We start from the raw sequence: 19,680 nt of genomic DNA on the forward strand, positions 1-19,680 counted from the left end.
AATAAACTGTCTACCCCTGTCTATAAAATGTCTACCCTGTCTATAAATTACATATATTGTCCTGGGAGATGATGGAAAAACCTAGATCACGATAATGGGCCTCATTATCACAGAGTGTACCATGGTTTAGAATAGGTACACCGTATCCCTGTGTGTCGTAAGAGGCGACTAAGAGGGTTGGCGTCAGGAAGGGCATCCGGCCATGAAAACATTGCCTCAAAAAGAGAACCATGAGAAATACAACTACATATGAGCAGGGTACAGCCCGAAGTGGAGATCGGTTTCTGAGGTTTGGGACATGGAATGTAGGGACAATGACAGGGAGATCAGGAGAAGTGGTGGAACTATTGATCAGAAGAAGAGTGGACATATGTTGTGTGCAAGAGACGAGATGGAAGGGAAGTGGTGTGAGAATGGTGAAGGGTAGGCAGGGACAGAAATACAAGTTTGTGTGGCACGGGTGCCCGGAGGGCGTGAATGGTGTTGGTGTCCTGTTTTCTGAGGAGTTTGTAGACAGTGTGGTGAGTGTGACTAGAGTGAGTGATAGGTTGATGATGGTGAAAATGATGATTGGAAAGCTCTTGGTGAACGTCATCTCAGGATATGCTCCGCAGGTTGGTCGGAGCGATGAAGAGAAGGACACGTTCTGGTGTGCGATAGAGAAGCTGATGGAAAACGTGAAAGATGAGGAAGTTGTTGTAGTAGGAGGAGACCTAAATGGACATGTGGGAAGGAGTATAGACGGTTTTGAGGGAGTTCATGGGGGTTACGGATATGGTGTGAGAAATGGAGAAGGCGAAAGGATATTGGAGTTTGCTGATGGAGTTGATTTGTTGATTTGTAATACTCAGTTCCAGAAAGAGGATAATAAGCTTGTTACATACACGTCAGGTGGGTCGACGACAACCGTTGACTACCTGATGGTGCGTAGGCGAGATAGGGGGCACCTCCGGGACACAAAGGTGATCCCGGAGGAGGAGGCTGTTTCACAGCACCACTTGGTGATCCCGGAGGAGGAGGCTGTTTCACAGCACCAATTGGTTGTCTGCGACATAAGGGTGAAAGGTGCGAGGAGAGCTCGGCGGGTGAAGTACCAACCGAGAATGAAGGTGTGGACGTTGAAAGAGGTGACAGTAAGGGAGGCATTAAAAGAGAGGCTGAGTAGGGTCGAGGATGATGTGGTTGAGCTTGAAAGTGGTTGGATGTCAATGAAAGATAGTCTGTTGGGGGCCGTTGGTGAGGTATGTGGATGGACAAAAGGACCACCGAGGCACTCGCAAACATGGTGGTGGGATGATGAAGTTGGAAAGAGGATTGACGAGAAGAGGAAGAAGTTCAAGGAGTGGCAGAAGGCGAAGGGTACGGGAGCAGAAAAAGCAGAGCATGAAAGTTATGAGGCAGCCAATAAGGCTGCAAAGAAAGAGGTAGCAAAGGCGCAGGAGGCATGGAGGAAAATGTTCGGAGAACGCTTGGATTCGGAAGAGGGTCAGAGAGCCGCATTCAGGATTGCAAAGCAGATAGCGAAAGAGAGGTGTGATGTGATGGGGGTGAGTTGCTTGAAGGATGAAGTGTGTTTCGTGCTCCTCCCCAAACCCCGGTCACGGTGTACCTCCGAGCCCCGAAAGGAGTCACGGCAGAAAGATGTGCTATTATGTGTGCCAATGACCAATGGTGAAACCACACCAATCAGTTGTTACAAAACCAAAGTATTGTATTAAAATCGCACAATAATAACAACTTGCGCAAGTACAAGAACCTCAATTGCACAGCAAACGCCATATAATTCCGATGATGGTACCACCAGTTCCTTCACTCAATAACTCACGGTACTCCACATGAGCGAACTGTAACACCCCCAAAGTCACTGTCATGACACGAGGCCAAAGTCGATCCATGCTCCGGTGATCACAAGAAAAAAGGTCGTACTGAGACCTGAACCCAGGATGGCTGACAGTCGACACTGCAGAAAAACCGCTGGGTGAGGTCGGGCCGACGTCGGTCAGGTAAAAGTTCACCCAAAAGGCGACTGGGAATTCACACCTTCAGTTCACCAGGCAATGACCCTGACATGAAGGAGCAGCAGTTCCCAAGCGGAGAACCACGAATTCCAAAGCGAAATCCACGACACACACGAGAACCAGGCGAATCGCTGGTGCGAGGTGAAATGGCTGGTGCGAGGTGAAATGGCGGACGGGCCCATAATAGAGGCATACCTGCTCTCCAGCAATGATTCACTTTCGGAACCAAAAGCAAAACCCGTCACGCAGGTTTATCTGCCACAACAATAACGACACTGTCACAGGAATCCCTTTCCCGGGGAAACCAATATTCGCTCGTGCCCAACGTCCACCAGCGTCCACTCGACACCTCGAAGCAGATCGGCCTTCCTTTCCCGATCTCCCTTGATCTGCTCTAGCCTCTTCTTCCTCCTTTTCCGGTTTTTCCCGATCCATTTCGTTTTTCTTTTGAAACACTAATTTTTACCTTTGAAGACAGTTATCTCCATTTCACACTCAAACTGTAACAATAATAGTATATGAAACTAAAAATGCTTCCAGTGGATGAAAACCACAAAGACGGAAGTGATGAATCCGTAACAAGTGGGACAAATCGTTGTGGACCCAGATGGAACTAAAGGAAGATGGAACAGATGTATGGAAATGCTGTTGAATGCAGAGAATGAATGGGATATCAACAGAGAGAGTAACCCAGTTTTCGGACCGGCAGAGAAGATAACTGAGAAGGAAGTTGAGGAAGCGATAAAAGCAATGAAGATCAGAAAAGTGGGAGGGCCGACGGGAGTTGTGGGAGATATGTTGAAGGCAGCAGGAAGTTGGGGTGTGAAGAGAATGACAGAGATCTGAATTCTGATGGTGAAAGAAGGCCGCATTCCAGTGGATTGGGAACTGAGTACCCTCGTCCCTCCATACAAGGAGAAAGGTGACCCTCTGGAGTGTGGCTCGTACCGAGCGATAAAGTTATTGGAGCATGGAATGAAGGTATTGGAAAGGGTGTTGGAGAGGAGGATAAGGAAGAAGGTGAAGATCGGCGAAATGCAGTTTGGATTTAAGCCAGGAAGAGGAACGACAGACGCGCTCTTTATTGTGAGGCAGTTGCAGGAGAAGTACATGGAGAGGAGGAAGAAGTTGTTTCTTGGGTTTGTTGATCTGGAGAAAGCATTCGATAGGGTTCCACGCGAAGTATTGACATGGGCATTGAGGAAGTTCGGAGTGGAGGAATGGTTGATCAGAGTAGTGATGGCAATGTACAAAAGAGCGCGCACAGCTGTAAGGACGAAGGAAGGGAACAGTGGTGAGTTTGAGGTGAAGGTGGGAGTGCATCAGGGGTCGGTACTAAGTCCACTACTATTTGTAGCTGTGATGGAGGTGCTGGCTGAGAACGTAAAGGAGGGTTAACCGTGGGAGTTGTTGTATGCAGATGATCTGGTGTTGATTGCGGAAAGTATGGATGGACTGAAGGAAAAGATGAACAAGTGGAAGGAATGTATGGAGACAAAAGGTCTGAAGGTGAATATCGGAAAGACGAAGGTGATGGCAAGTGGTAAAGCATGTGGTGAGGTGGAAAGAACTTGGAAGTGGCCATGTGCTGTGTGCAGGAAGGGTGTCGGAGTGAACTCCATTCGATGTACAATGTGCGCTGAGTGGGTCATCAAAAATGCAGTGGTCTGAGAGGGTCATTAACCATGTGGCATCTACATTCAAATGTAAGGTGTGCACAGAGGGAGCTGCAGATGGAGGAAATGTTGAGTTGGATCTTGGAGACGGCGTGAAGCTGGAAGGTGTGAAAACATTTTGCTTCCTTGGAGACATGCTGAATGGAGAAGGTAGATCAGACTCAGCAACGGTTGCTGGAGTGAGATGTGCATGGAAGAAGTTTCGGGAACTGAGTGGCGTGCTGACGCGGAGGGGAGTGTCGTTGAAGCTGAAGGGAAAGGTGTATGCTGCATGTGTGAGAAGTGTTATGATTTATGGGAGCGAGACATGGGTAATGAGCGTCGAGCAGCAACGAAGGCTGAAAAGGGTGGAAATGCGAATGGTTCGGTGGATGTGCGGAGTATCATTGAGAGAGAGGAAGACAAATGATGAATTGCGAAAGATGATGGGAATAGAGCCTGTGATTGATGCTGTGAAGAGGAACAGGTTGAGATGGTTTGGTCATGTGTTGAGGAAGGATGAAAGTGACTGGTTGAGAAGAGTGATGGAAATGAATCTAGAAGGAAGTAGAGGACGGGGAAGACCGAGAAAGACTTTGCTAAAGATTGTGGAAGAAGAAATGCGGGCAAGGAGGTTAACAAGGAGAGACGCAGAAAATAGGGCAAAATGGAGAAGATTGTCATGGGGACCGCAAGGCTAACCCCCGCTCTAGCAGGGAAAATGGCCTTAAAATGCATGTTGTGTTGTTGTATATTATCACGATTATCGCGATAATATGAATACAGCCATGTCGGATACAAAAACACACTGCATAGCCAGAGAGTTATGTGTGTTCGGTCGTACTCTTTATTTTATTAATCTGTTGCAATTTATTTAAAGTCAAACCTCATTTTACCTGTACGAAATTGCTTTACCCCGTTTGCCGAGCGATTGGACGATCAGTTTGTAAAGCGGTTGATATGGAACGTCTGGCTTGGCAAGCGACAGCAAACTGCTTCCGAACGGAACACACCAAGCAAGATGCTTGCTAACGGAGCACAACAAGCAAGCTGCTTGCTTATGGAACACAACATGGAAGCTGCTTGCCAATTGGGACATTTGTGGAGAAGGTTGTACACCATATGGCCAAAAGTATGCGGACACTCCTTATTGATGGATTCGGCTGTTTCAACCACACCCATTGCTGACAGGAAAATACAGACTTGGCATTTAATATGGAATATTGTTTTTTTCTTGACTTGGGTTTACTTTCTGAACTCAGTATATCAATCTGGTGAGTTTCTTTTACCCTTCGGTGATGTCTTTGTTGAAAGAACCATGTCACTGATTGTCTTTCGCAGCAAGAAGTCAATAACAGGATTATATCACAGGTGGCATGACAAAATGTAAGGACAGGTACATTTGACGATTGGCTTCACAATCGGGTATATAAGGGTTGTTACGTTATGCATTCGTGGAAAACAACTACTGCACGTCTACAAAAGTTATTGCCGCTTCCTCTGGAGATGGTCCGTCAACTTGACAATGCTGTTTGTCATGGAGTGGTGGCTTTACGAAATTCTGGCATGAAACAGCGTGCTATTGCTCGGCAGTATGGCATCACTCAATGTCAGGTGTCAAAGATCCTGAACCGAAATGCTCAGAGGGGTGTCCCCACTCCAATTCCAAGGCCAGGACGTCCATGCAGAACCACAAGGAGAGATGATCGCCAGCTGCACCGGTTAGTCTGCAATGGCCGTACCAAGGCAGCTAATTGGCTTAGGGCTGAGTAGCAGCAACTGACAAATGTGCCTGTATCCAGAAGGCTAGTCAACCAACGACGGGTTCAAGCAGGCTATCGTGCCAGGCGTTCCCTGAGAAAGCCATGCCTGACCAGACAACACAGCCAGCGCTGATTGCAGTGGGCCAGAGAGCACCGTTGATGGCAGCCAGGACACTGGAATCACGTGACCTTCAGTGACACGTCTAGATTTCTGGTCTATCGTCAAGATGGCCGCGTCCCAGTGCGCAGACAAGTGCATGAAGCCCACAACAAAGATTGTATAGTGCCAAGAGTCCAAGCTGGAGGTGGTGGGGTGACCGTTTAGGCTGCTTTTCATGCAGGGGGAAAAACTGACCTGGTTGTTCTGAATGGAAACCTGAACCACTTCAAGTACAGGGCCATTCTGGCAGAAACATTGCGTCCATTTGCTCGTGCAGCCTTTCGAGGAAACTTTTTCTTCCAAGATGACAATGCACGGCCTCATCGTGCTCGCATGATCCAACACTTTCTTGCTGACCGTGGTGTAGAGCATATAGAGTGGCCTGCCATGTCCCCGGATATTAATCCGATAGAGAACTTGTGGGCAGAATTAAAGTGTCAAATCGACAACTTGGACCCACAGCCTACCTCTGTGCGTGAATTGCAGCAGGGCTATTGTCACTGCATGGCAAGCGATTGCTGTCCAAACCTTGGAAAATCTCATGAACAGCATGCCTCGACGTGTACGTGCTCTCCTGAATGCTCGTGGGGGTTACACGATGTACTGAACTGTAATTTTACTGTCCGTAATCCCAGTCATAATTTAGCTTTTGCTTTTGTTGAAATTTTTTTTGGCTAATGTGCAAAATAAAGAGATACTTCTGGAAAACGCACAGAAGTTTAACACAGTACTGTCCATGAATTGAGTTCGATATCAGTTTACATCACTTTCAAGGAACAATTTATTTGCTTCGAAATGTCAAATGTGGTTTTTGTTTCTTTTAGAGGTCACATTAACAAAATCTAGAATAATTTCAACATAATTCCAATGAACTTTTGGTTCTAAGTCATCTTGAAAAGTAAGTTCACCCCGACAAAAAAAATATTCCATATTAAATGCCAAGTCTGTACAATCAAGCACACAGCCATGCAATCTCCATAGACAAACATTGGCCGGAGAATGGGCCATACTGAAGGGCTCAGTGACTTTCAACGTGGCACCGTCATTGGATGCCACCTTTCCAATAAGTCAGTTCTTCAAATTTCTGACCTGCTAGAGCTGCCCCGGTCAACTGTAAGTGCTGTTATTGTGAAGTGGAAATGTCTAGGAGCAACAACAGCTCAGCCACGGAGTGGTATCCCACACAATCTCACAGAACGGGACCCCCCAGTGCTGAAGCACATACAGATTGTCTGTCCTTGGTTGCAACACTCTCTTCCGATAGTCAGGTTCACTATGTTTTTTCGTTCAATTTTTTTGGAGATTAGCAAAACTATACATTTTTGGAATATTCAGAGCATGAGGAATCCAAAAATTAATGTTGGCATTTGCGTAGACACCTTTGCAAAAATGACACTCAGGACAGTGATGAAGATCTGTAAAAACATATTCCTGAATGGTATAGACCTGGTAGATCCTGTGAAAAGGACTTATAGTTCAATCTGACACTAACAAGGCTGCTTTCTTGCTTTATAAACCCATACCTGTAACTTCAAAGGACTTGCAATATCATGTATTATGTAATACAGTTATATCACAAATTATATAGACAATGGTTTTCAATTACCTTTGTTTGTTGCGTTTCTATAATCCTGAGTACTATTTTGAGGCCTTTATTGGATTCCTTGACCCAGAAAACAGGATTAGCATATTTAATTAAGTTTATAGGTTGACTAGAAACCGAGATAGCGCAAAATATGTATTTTATGGTGGCCATTTTGAAAATCCAAAATGGCGGCCATGCAGGTGTCTGTGCAAATGCCAACATTGATTTTCAGATTCTCCATGCTCCGGTGATTCCAAAAATGTACAGGTTTGCTAATCTCCCAAAATTTTGAACGAAATTATATTTGTTTTCATGGTGAACCTGACTACGAGTTCCAAACTGCCTCTGGAAGCAACGTCAGCACAACATCTGTTCGTCGGGAGCTTCATGAAATGGGTTCCCATGGCCGAGCAGCCGCACAGAAGCCTCAGATCACCATGCGCAATGCCAAGCGTCGGCTGGAGTGGTGTAAAGCGAGCCGGCATTGGACTCTGGAGCAGTGGAAATGCGTTCTCTGGAGTGATGAATCACACTTCACCATCTGGCACTCCGACGGATGAATCTGGGTTTGGCAGATGCCAGGAGAACGCTACCTATAGTGGGGTGGCTAAAGTCCAAATTTAAGTGATATCGTGACACACTGGCCCAAAGGACCAAATTTGGCACAGTTCTACTTTAGGACCATACAAAACTTTTGAGAGGGGGCTGCCCGATTTTAGAGGCCCAGGTCAAGGTCAGGTCAAGGTCAAAGGTCAAATTATGTGTCTGTCATGTTTTTGCAATATCCAGCTTATATATAACCTAAAAAACTTGGTCTTAGTCACATAACCAACATATTTAGTCAATGAATCCATTACTATTATGGGAAATTCCACCAGGTGACGGCCATATAGGCAGTGGCGGCGCCAGGCTGTCCCCGACCGGGGGGTGGGGGCTGGTGTGCAGCTCTGAGTGAGGCTGGTGTTGCGACTGCTGGAACTGCAGACTCCTTCCTGAAGGTCGCACACCGAACAAGGACACGTCACGCACATCAGGTGACTGCAATGTCCCTGGCAAAACTGCAACGTGATGCGTTCAACACAATGTGCAATACACACGAGGAAAAAACTTTTGAAGACTGGAAAGAAAAAATGATACGAAACAGTCCAACTTTTGAATTCTGGGATAAAATCTTGCAGCTTGAACTGTTGGTACTCATCTTTATCCGATCACACAGAGAAAGGAACTTCGCCCTCTACATAGATGTGCTGGAAGCACTAGCGCCCTGGTTTTTCGTGCTAGATCACACCAACTATGCCCACTGGCTACCGGTCCACATCAGGGATATGAAGGCCCTGCCAAATGAGATCAGAGATGAGTTAAAACAGAACTGGGTGTTCATTAAGACTAGCCGAAAATTCTCGAGCATGCCCCTCGACCAGGCACATGAACAAAATAACGAAACAGTGAAGGATCAGGTGGAGCCATCGGTCTCACTGAAAATCCAGCTGCCCTGAAACGATGGATGGTGGCAGGTCCTGAGCAAGCCAGAATCCTCACAGAGTTTCACGAATTATATCACTCGTCAGAGCAACCCTCCCAAAGTCACATCCAGGGACATTCGACATCCAGGGACATGTCTTTGCATGGGAGACGCCGACTACCAAGCAATAAATCAGAGCTATTGCATTGCATTGATGCAAGTGTCCAGCCAGAAACACCCACTTATTTTGATGCCAAAGTGGTTGATGGTGCTGCCATTGTACATGCCCTGCCACAAGAAAACACTTCTATGTTCGGCGAATACAGTGACAATATCTTCATCCCCTGGATAGAAAGGCAACTTCAAGGCTGTTCCAGGATGGACATCGTTTGGGACACTTACCGACCCGACAGCCTCAAAGCCACAACTCGAGAGAAACGAGGGAAAGGATTACGTAGAAAGGTATCCCGCAATACGAAGTTACCAAGTTGGATGGATTCCTTGTCCTTAAAAATGATTATTTAGACACTGAGATAATGTTTCTATGACAGCTATGAGCTGGATATGGCAAAAACGTGACAAACACATAATTTGACCTTTGACCTTGACCTGACCTTGACCTGGGCCTCGAAAATCGGGCAGCCCCCTCTCAAAAGTTTTGTATGGTCCTAAAGTATAACTGTGCCAAATTTAGTGCTTTGGGCCAACGTGTCACGATCATTTCCATAAGCCACTCCACTACTACCCGAATGCATAGTGCCAACTGTAAAGTTCGGTGGAGGAGGAATAATGGTATGGGGCTGCTTTTCATGGTTCGGGTGAGGCCGCTTAGTTCCAGTGAAGGGAAATCTTAACAGCACAGCATACAATGACATTCCAGACGATTGTGTGCTTCCAACTTTGTGGCAAGAGTTTGAGGAAGGCCCTTTCCTGTTTCAGCGTGACAATGCACCGTGCACAAAGTGAGATCAAAACAGAAATTGTTCGTCGAGATCGGTGTGGAATAACTTAACTAGCCTGCACAGAGTCTGACCTCAACCCCATCAAACACCTTTGGGATGAATTGGAACACTGACTGCGAGCCATGCCTAATCGCCTTCTGATATCAGTGCCCGACCTCACTAATGCTCTTGTGGCTGAATGGAAGCAAATCCCTGCAGCGATGTTCCAACATCGAGTGGAAAGCCTTCCCAGAAGAGTGGAGACTGTTATAGCAGCAAAGGGGGAACCAACTCCATATTAATGGCAATGATTTTGGAATGAGACGTTCGACGAGGACATATGGGTGTGATTTATATATATACAGTGCATTCAGAAAGTATTCAGACCCCTTCACTTTTTTCACATTTTGTTAGGTTGCAGCCTTATGCTGAAATCGTTCAAATTCATTTTTTCCCTCATCAATCTACACTCAATACCCCATAATGACAAAGAGAAAACAGGATTTTAGAAAATTTTGCAAATTTATTAAAAAGACAAAAACTGAAATATCACATTTACATAAGTATTCATACCCTTTGCTATGACACTTGAAATTTAGCTCAGGTGCCTCCCATTTCTCTTGATCATCTTTGAGATGTTTCTACACCTTGATTGGAGTCCACCTGCGGTAAATTCAATTGTTTGGACATGATTTGAAAAGGCACACACCTGTCTATATAAGGTCTCGCAGCTGACAATGCATATCAGAGCAAAAACCAAGCCATGAGGTCGAAGGAACTGCCTGCAGAGCTCAGAGACCGGATTGTGTCAATGCACAAATCTGGGGAAGCCTACAAAAAAATTTCTGCTGCAATGGAGGTTCCCAAGAGCACAATGGCCTCCATAATTCTTAAATGTAAGAAGTATGGAACAACCAGGACTCTTCCTAGAGCTGGCCACCCGGCCAAATTGAGCAATCGGGGGAGAAGGGCCTTGGTAAGAGAGGTGACCAAGAACCCGATGGTTACTCTGGCTGAGCTCCAGAGATCCTGTGTGGGGATGGGAGAAACTTCCAGAAGGACAACCATCACTGCAACACCCCCCCTATCTGGGCTCTATGGCAGAGTGGCCAGATGGAAGCCTCTCCTCAGTGAGAGGCACATGAAAGCCCGCTTGGAGTTTGCAAAAAAGCACCCTAAGAACTCTCAGACTGTGAGAAGCAAGATTCTGTGGGCTTTCATGTGTCTTTCACTGAGGAGAGGCTTCTGTCTGACCACTCTCTCATAAAGCCCAGGTCGGTGCAGCACCTTGAGTAAAGCACCTTGTGTGTGCCTTTTCAAATCATGTCCAATGATTTGGACACTAACTCACTGACTTACTCCCTATATATATACATACATACATACATACATACATACATACGTACGTACGTACATACATACATACATACAGAATCGAGGCTCGTGTAAGAGCTAGCACATTGAACATGAAAACATGCACAGACACGTAAAACATACAATGAAGGGAGCGGGAGACAAGAGGGAGAGAGAGAGAGGGAAGCACACAAGCACAACAACAACAGACTTTTGGCCACGTAGTGCACATGACTATCTTCAGACATTTAAATTAACGTCTTTGATGTGGAGCTTAGTCAATAATAAATGCCAAGCAATCCCATGTCGTGGCAAAAATTGGACTGCAGGTCCTGCAGCTCATCTGAATCAGGAGCAACAGCCACTCAAATCCCCCACTGATCCTCTCAGACCCTGATATTTTAATGCCGTGAACAAACCTTGGTGCATCATGGGCGATGAAGATTGTGATCAAGTTTCATTTAAATCGTGTGTGTAGTTTCGGAGAAGAGAGCAAATACCTATTATGGGGAGACAAAAACACCGACATCAGCTTGATGAGCGCAGATGTTGATGCGGTAAAAACCCCTTCGTTTGGCATCAGATATGCAGCTTCTGGCCAAGTTTCATCAATATTGTGTCTTTGGTTCAAGCGATAATGACTAAGTGTTTACAGACTCACTCACCCACTCACTAACTCAGTCACTTACTCACTAACTCACTCACTTACTCACACACTGACTAACTTACTCACTCACTAACTAACACACTAACTCACTGACTTACTCCCTTACCTAACTCACTGACTGACTTACCTATGGACACTGCTCGATCGCATAAGCTCACCGGACGAAAAGTCCAGGTGAGCCAACAAATGGAATAAACAAATAAATAAATGTAACACATGACACCCCCTGTTTCCCGCTCCGTTTGGTCCAACGAGAAAGGTAAAAGAAGAGAGGAACGGGATTACCTGCTTGTCCTTGTCCTCAGTGTCAAAACTCCGCACATCGAGGATGCTCATCTTCTTGAAGTTTGACATGATGTTGCCTTGAGTGCTTAACTTCACACAGACAAAGCAAACTCAAACAGATCGCCGATTTCGACACTGGAAGCATCCGTACCTTGAGTAATTGTTTTTGTTTTGAGGTTTATTGTTTAATGATATACCATTTAAATTACCACGTCGAGAATATACATTCCCTATTATATCACTCCTTTATTTTATAGAGCTCAATTTAATACAGGTATATATTTTGAGAGAAGATAAATGCTGTCAATACACCGTGAATATCCACGGATTCAAGGTGTGATTTACCTTCCACATCATGAGCAGCAGTTATTGCGATAGTTAATCTCTATTATCGTCATTGCGATAGTAAATCGAAAGCACGATTATCCTCCAATCGCGATTATCACCCAGCACTAACATATATATATATATATATATATATATATATATATATATATATATATATATATATATATATATATATATATATATATATATATATATATATATACAGTCATGTGAAAAAGTAAGTACACCCCATGTAAAGTTTTGACTTTTTCAACATACAGCTATTTGATCTTCATTTCAACAATATTGATAGATAAAGGTGATATAATATAACAAATATCATGAAGCATTTACATTTTGTAGTCCATTGTATAATTTAAATAAACATAAATGCAAATTTTGCATGTGGAAAAAGTAAGTACACCCTTACATTTATCACTACTTCAAATACCTAAAATTAGAATCAGGTGCACCAGCCTAGGTGCAAATGATGAGAACATCGTTAGAGAGGATCTTGGAGGAACCTGTCTTATTTAAACCCCAGACATTTAGTTTGGTTTTTCTTTGTGGTTCAAGTGTGCGGCGTCACCATGCCTCGATCAAAATAGCTCTCTGAGGCCTTCAGAAAGAAGGTTATAAATGCCTACGAGTCTGGGAAGGGATTTAAAAAGATCTCCAAACAATTTGAAATCAATCATTCGACTGTCCGGAAGATCATCTACAAGTGGAGAAGATTCCAAACAACTGCCAACTTGTTCAGGCCAGGCCGCCCCAGCAAGTTCAGCCCGAGAGCAGACCGCAAGATGCTGAAAGAAGTCTCTGAGAACCCCAGAATGTCATCACGGGACCTACAGGTAGCTCTTGACACTGTTGATGTCAAAGTGCACGAGTCTACCATTAGAAAGAGGCTGCACAAATTTGATCTACATGGGAGGTGTGCCAGGAGGAAACCTTTGCTGTCCAGAAAGAACATCAGGGCAAGACTAAAGTTTGCCAATGAACACCGAGGCAAAGACCAGCACTTCTGGAACAATGTGCTCTGGACAGATGAGTCAAAGGTAGAGCTAGTTGGCCACAGTACCAGAAGACATGTTTGGCGAAAACCAAAGACAGCATTTGACCACAAGAACCTGATACCAACTGTAAAGCATGGTGGTGGAAATATTATGGTTTGGGGCAGCTTTGCTGCATCAGGGCCTGGGCAGCTCACCATCATATAATCCACCATGAATTCTTCATTGTACCAGAGGGTGCTTGGGGATAATGTGAGGCCATCTGTCGGAAAGTTGAAGCTCAACCGAAGGTGGACCTTGCAACATGACAATGACCCTAAACATACCAGTAAATCCACCAAGGAATGGCTGAAAAGAAAGAAATGGAGGGTTCTGGAATGGCCAAGTCAAAGCCCGGATATAAATCCCTTCGAGATGTTGTGGGGGGATTTGAAACGCGCTGTGCATGCAAGAAACCCCTCAAACATCGCACAGCTGAAAGAATTCTGCATGGAGGGGTGGGCAAAAATTTCTCCCAGTCGATGTCAGAGACTGGTAGACAGTTATAAGAAACGCCTACTTGAGGTTGTTTCTGCCAAAGGGGGCAATACCACCTATTGGAGCTAAGGGTGTACTTACTTTTTCCACATGCGAAATTTGCATTTATGTTTATTTAAATTATACAATGGACTACAAAATGTAAATGTTTCATGATATTTGTTATATTATATCACCTTTATCTATCAATATTGTTGAAATGAAGATCAAATCGCTGTATGTTGAAATATGTTGAAAAAGTCAAAACTTTACATGGGGTGTACTTACTTTTTCATGTGACTGTATAAATGGCTCTGGCAAAAGCAGACGCTTGGGGGCAAAAATCTAAATTGAGATTTTGATGTCATCATATACATTATGTTAATTGGATGAAAATTAACAAAGTTATGGTATTTTAATGACAATTATATTTTCGTTTAAACAATGAAGATAATGAGGTTCAAAGTTCACAGTTCACACGCACAAATAATGTGCACACGTAGAGCTTTTCATTAATACCAAACATGTATGTCAGGGATCTCCTTCAAATTACAATGTATGGCTCGTCGTAAAACATCAAAATTTCGCGATCTTAGTGACTTTCTCAGCACATTTTGAGGATGAAATTTTAGATTCTTCGTCGAATTTCACAACTTTTCTGTTGTTTCTTGGAAAAATGTTTTGGTGCATAATAATCTCGAGAAGTTATCCATATCCATATATCTCTTTCTATCCATATAAAATCTCAATTTGGTTCCTGTGGTCATATTTTGACTTGGGCTTTTTCTCGCTAAGTCAAATGCCCCCAAGTGACTGCTTTTGCCAGAGCCAGTCATATATATACATCTATCTATAATTCCAGTAATCTCTGTCTGTCTGTCTGTACGTCTGTACGTTTGTTTGTTTGTCTGTGACCGCTGTTTCTCGACAACTACCGGTCCGATATACTTGAAACTTGCCAGGTATATTGCTGGGGACCCGAGGATGTGCCTTTTCAAGGTTTCATATTAATCGGACAATTACTTACCGAGCTATGTCCAAAAAACGATTCAACCAATCAGAGAGCAGCGAACGATCGCGTGTGCCGAACGTGGCGGACACACTCTGCCTCGGATGGCACATTTGAGAGCGTATTCATTTATTTCACGTTTGCAAACTATGTTGGCGTTAAACTATGTTTTACAACTAATAAAAACGAATTTGCGATTCATTCGCTTTCCTGCGCGTTTGTGTACGCGATGGCGATTTCTTTACCAAACTCCGGAAGCCGTTCGCTTTGGACCGAACCATTGCATGTAAATAGAGGGGGGGGATTGTCACCACTCGCAAGCCGTTCGCTTTGGACCAAACCATTTCATGTAAATAGAGGGGGGGATATAATTTTAGATATATAGATATAGTACGGGCATGCCCTAGTATACATACACACGTTAGTGTGTCAGAGTATTGGATGTAAGGGCCGGACATTGAAGCATCAGGTTGGACCACACCAACTTATAAATTGATTGAGTCCGTCACTAGATATGGCTATGTTGACTCAGCCTGTCATCCTTCTGAGGTCGGCAAATTGAGTACCAGCTTGCTGGGATGAATGATCCCGGTGTGTACCCCGATTTAGAATAGGTACACTGCATCCCTGCGCATCGTAAGAGCGTGACCAAGGGTTGGCGTCAGGAAGGGCATCCGGCCATAAAAACATTGCCTCAAACAGGGAACCATGATTGTCATGGGGCCCGCAAGGCTAACCCCCGCTCCAGCGGGGAAAAATGGCCTTAAAACGATCATTCATTCATTCATTCACTAGATATGGCTATGTCTACATCATATAAGAGACTACAATTTGCGTATGAGATAAAGTGCCACAGTAGAGAACTAAAATTCTATCTTTGACTGTAATAGGGTGTTCTGACTGGTTCAGCTGTGGGTTTTTGCCTGAGCCTGTGGATTTCCGTGGGAGCCTCTTTTTATCCTCCAAGCCCTGCTATGATTGGTGCACTGCAAACTGAGATATCTGGTTGCTCTTTTCTGCCTGATTTCAACCATTCTGATGCCTTTGTACAACAAAATGAATATTCAAACCATAGCGACATCAACAGGTAAATAAATGTTGTGCGAATATTTACTTAAAATGTTTCAGTGGTATAAAATGCAATTTTTTTGTCATATTTGATGTGGTGTGCAGTTTACATGTTCAGTGCGTTCTTTCCTGTGGGATTATGAAATACCATGATGTTGGAATGAAGGAAGGTAAAATACGCTGGTCCTGCACCACGCCATGCATTGTGGACTTAGGATAAGACGTTTGGGGGCTCACCTGAGCTGTCTAGCCTGGGTTTTTCCATCTCGACCCAGCTATAAACTAATGCTGGTTCGAATATTCTTGCTTCTCTCAATGTAGAAGACGCTTTGACACTTTGCCTAGATTCACCAGCATTGAGCCATCTACATTTTCTGGAAAGATGGTGCCCGCTTCCCCAATCAAGCCTTCTCTTGCACGCTCTGTCTCTTACATCCCTCCTTTACTAATTTGTTCAAAGAAATTCTCACTGGGACCAATATGTATTTAATAAATCCGAAATCCATATTCACTCAGTCCAATGCTTGTCTGAGTCCTTATCATTTCACATTAATGTCACAGAAGAAAACTTTACCAAGCAACATATCAAAAGCATCATCAAACCTTATGACAAGTGTTTCATTAGGATTTAGGTGTCTTCAATGTCTTTTTATTATTCTTCTCCTCTTCCCTTTATAAAGGGTGAGCTCCAATGGCACCAAGCTTTTGCCCTGCCTTTACCACATCCTCCTCCACTCCCCTCTGTCCTCAGCCAGTTCTCTCCACTATCCAACCACTCCCACCTTAATGATATCCCTCCTCACACAATTCTCCCATCTCAACTGTGGTCAACCTCTTTGCCTCATACATTGCTCATTCAATCTATCCGCCATTCTTTGCCATTCTCTCTTCCCCCACCCGCACCAAGTGTCCAGCCCACTTCAGCCAACTCTCTACCAATCTCACCATCAAACTCATCTGCACGCCAATCTCCTCCCTCAGTTCCTCCATTCTCCTTCTATCAACCCTCTTCACTCCCGCAGTCCTTCTGACCCAGTTGTTCTCGCAACCTTGAAGCCTCTGTTGTTGCTTTTTTGTCAGTGCCTCCGTCCCAAGACCGTAAAGGTAGGACAGCGTTCGACATCAGAACCATCCCTTTCAATTTCCTTGATATTTTTCTGTCTGCCATTACTCTCTCCACCCTCCTCCACAGCCTCCGACTTCCCATCCCCGGTGCACTGTTCCCCCAGGTACTCAAACCTTTTCCCCTGGATGATATCCTTCCCCTCTAACCTGATATTCATTTCTTTCCTCTGCTGCCTGACCTACATCATCTCAGTCTTCTCCATACTCATCTTCAGCCCATGCTTCTCAAATGTCTCCTTCCACTTCCCCAGTACTTCCTGCATCTTCCACATCCCTTCCCACACCTTCAATACCCCCTCTCTGTCACCAGCCTCCCGCCACCATCCTTAATCACTGCACCCACTCTCCCCCCTTTCATGTTCTTACTATCCTCATCCCTGTCACAAGCAAAATTATAGATCATCTTCCTTCCCCATCCTCTTCTAACTTGTTGTACACATCCTCTTCCATACCATTACTCGCCTTATCCACATCTCTCCTTGCTGCTTTCTTCTTCTGCCCATACAGGTGCAGTAACCCTGCATCCAGTTGCCTCCCTATATCCTCGATCTTCTCTAACCCCTTCCAAACGTCCTTCTTTTCACCAACTGCCTTCTCTACTTTCTCTGTCCACCATACCTAGTCTGTATCCCTCGACGATGCACCCTTTCCCGATGACCTGCCACACAAAACTTTGCCCGAAGCAATTTCCCTAATCTCCTCTCCATACTTCTTCCACTCCTCCTCCAAACCTTCTGTTTATTCGCTAAGTTGCTCATACCTGGCTCTCACCCTCTCCTTGTACTTTATGGCGATGTTTACCCTACCTAATAATTTTCCGACCCCTGCTCTTAACCTCCCTCCTTTTCTTCATACCACAAACACCATAGGCTTGTGTTGGGTGTTAAGATGATCTTCCGCCACTGCTTTACAATTCACAACTCTCTACAACTGTGGCTTCCTCAGCACCACCAAATCCAATTCTGTTATATGTCAACTCCTATAGGTAATCTTGTGGTTTTCACACTTTTGAAAGAATCAACCAGCTACGGCCATTACATTCCTCAGGTTTTTTTCATTCCTTTTTCTTTCCTCATTCCTCAGATCAATAAACTATTCCTCGTTCCCCAACCAATTTTACCAACACATTCCTCTTCATCCGGCCCCGCTACTCACACATGCGTGTTAATGTCCCCTGCAATACACAGCATCACCTCCAGCTCAACCATTCCCAACATCCTCTCCAGTGTGATCATGAATTCCTGCTTCTTCACCCCAGTCCTTCCCACTTGTGACCTATACTTCCTCGCCTCCCACGCTTTTCTGCTTTGAGTACTGTATTGTGAACTTGGAGGTGAAGTTGGTGGACATTAGTGGGATGTGGATGGGGTGGCAGTGGAGGTCACAAAAAATGCGGGACTAAAAGTCACCAACGCCCACAAAGAAGCTGCTGATGACAACCACAAGACACTGTGCGGAGATGCAATCGATGCCAAAAGACACTGATGTGGCGATGCAGCCGATGTCAGAAGACACTCAAGATGCAAAAATCTTTGGTATTCAGGAGTGTGTCTGTTGCAACAATAAGGGCATTCCTAGGGATAATAACTTTCATACTATTCAACATTGATGATTTCTTCACTTCTGCACCTAATCCGCAAGGTACTTGAGTTGAAGAACTGTTCTCTCTGATCTCGTTGTCACTGGCTGTTGTCTTCTGGAAGTGGACTATCGATCCACGATGTTTTCATTCTGCCGGAGCTATGGGGAATGATCACAATCTGCACGCACTTGGCCATCATCAGGTCAAATTCTCGGAGGAACCTCTCTCTCAATGTTTACTCCCTGATTCTGCAGATTACTCTATCCCAGATTGGACTGTCATGCAAATCTCTAATGTGGCAATTTGTTGCCAGTAACTTGAGCTATGTGAAGTATGCCTCGAAGGATTCTCCCCCTTATTGATTCCTTGCAAGTAAACTGTAATGATCAAAAGATAAATTCTTGGGTGGGGTACAATGCGTCTCAAATGCCTTTATCATATTCTCAAGCGTTTCCATGATTGGCTTTATAGTCTGATACAACACCCACCCTTTACTTACAACTATATACAGTAACCTTTTGATCTTGGTGTTGTCATTTTTGATCAACAATGGTTAAATCGAGGTACAACTAGAAAGCAGCAGAAAATGCAAAAGCTGTCGGCGTCCGTTTACATTCAGACGTCTTCTTCTTCTTGTTACGTATGCTCAAAATAACGAAAACAGTTTAAAACAAGTCAGGAGACGACGATGGTTCACGAGCGAGCGGTATTCAATGACAAAGTACGGACTATAACCGAAACAGGCCCGGACTGGTGAGGTCGGGGGCCCACGTGGCAGGTGTCGGCCCCCGACATGCGGTGTACATGCCTATTTACAAAGGGCCCCAATGCGCTGCGTGCGCAGGCCTTTAAGAGCCAGCTGTACATATTTGTGTGTGGTGCTGGCCTGGAAATGTCAAAACGAAGGTTACTGACCTTGAAATGAGATAGAAAATAATGTATAATCAGTTTTGAGGTTGGTTCGCTACACAATACCGAAAATTCGGTTCAATTCCGACAACTTTGAAAATTTGACCTTTGTGAACTTCAAAGGTCAAAGGTCGAAGATTCTGAAATTTGTTGGAAAACTTGTATTTCATGATGTATGTGATAATATAAGATCATGTACGACATTTCACCCTATCAGGAAGTGAACAATGTAATAAAACCAT

General features: G+C 44.5%; 1 protein-coding gene across 1 annotated transcript in view; it reads left to right on the plus strand.

Moving 5' to 3' along the window:
- Positions 1-19,680, plus strand: part of LOC137430757 (sodium/iodide cotransporter-like) — a 127,601-nt gene that overhangs the window by 85,343 nt on the left and 22,578 nt on the right. Inside the window, exon 12 of the mRNA XM_078781825.1 lies at positions 15,645-15,841. Within this exon, the coding sequence (XP_078637951.1) occupies positions 15,645-15,841 (197 nt within the window). The remainder of the gene's footprint in view (positions 1-15,644; positions 15,842-19,680) is intronic.

Source organism: Myxine glutinosa, chromosome 7 (genome assembly GCF_964187855.1).
Source record: "Myxine glutinosa chromosome 7, kmMyxGlut1.1, whole genome shotgun sequence".
NCBI lineage: Eukaryota > Metazoa > Chordata > Myxini > Myxiniformes > Myxinidae > Myxine > Myxine glutinosa.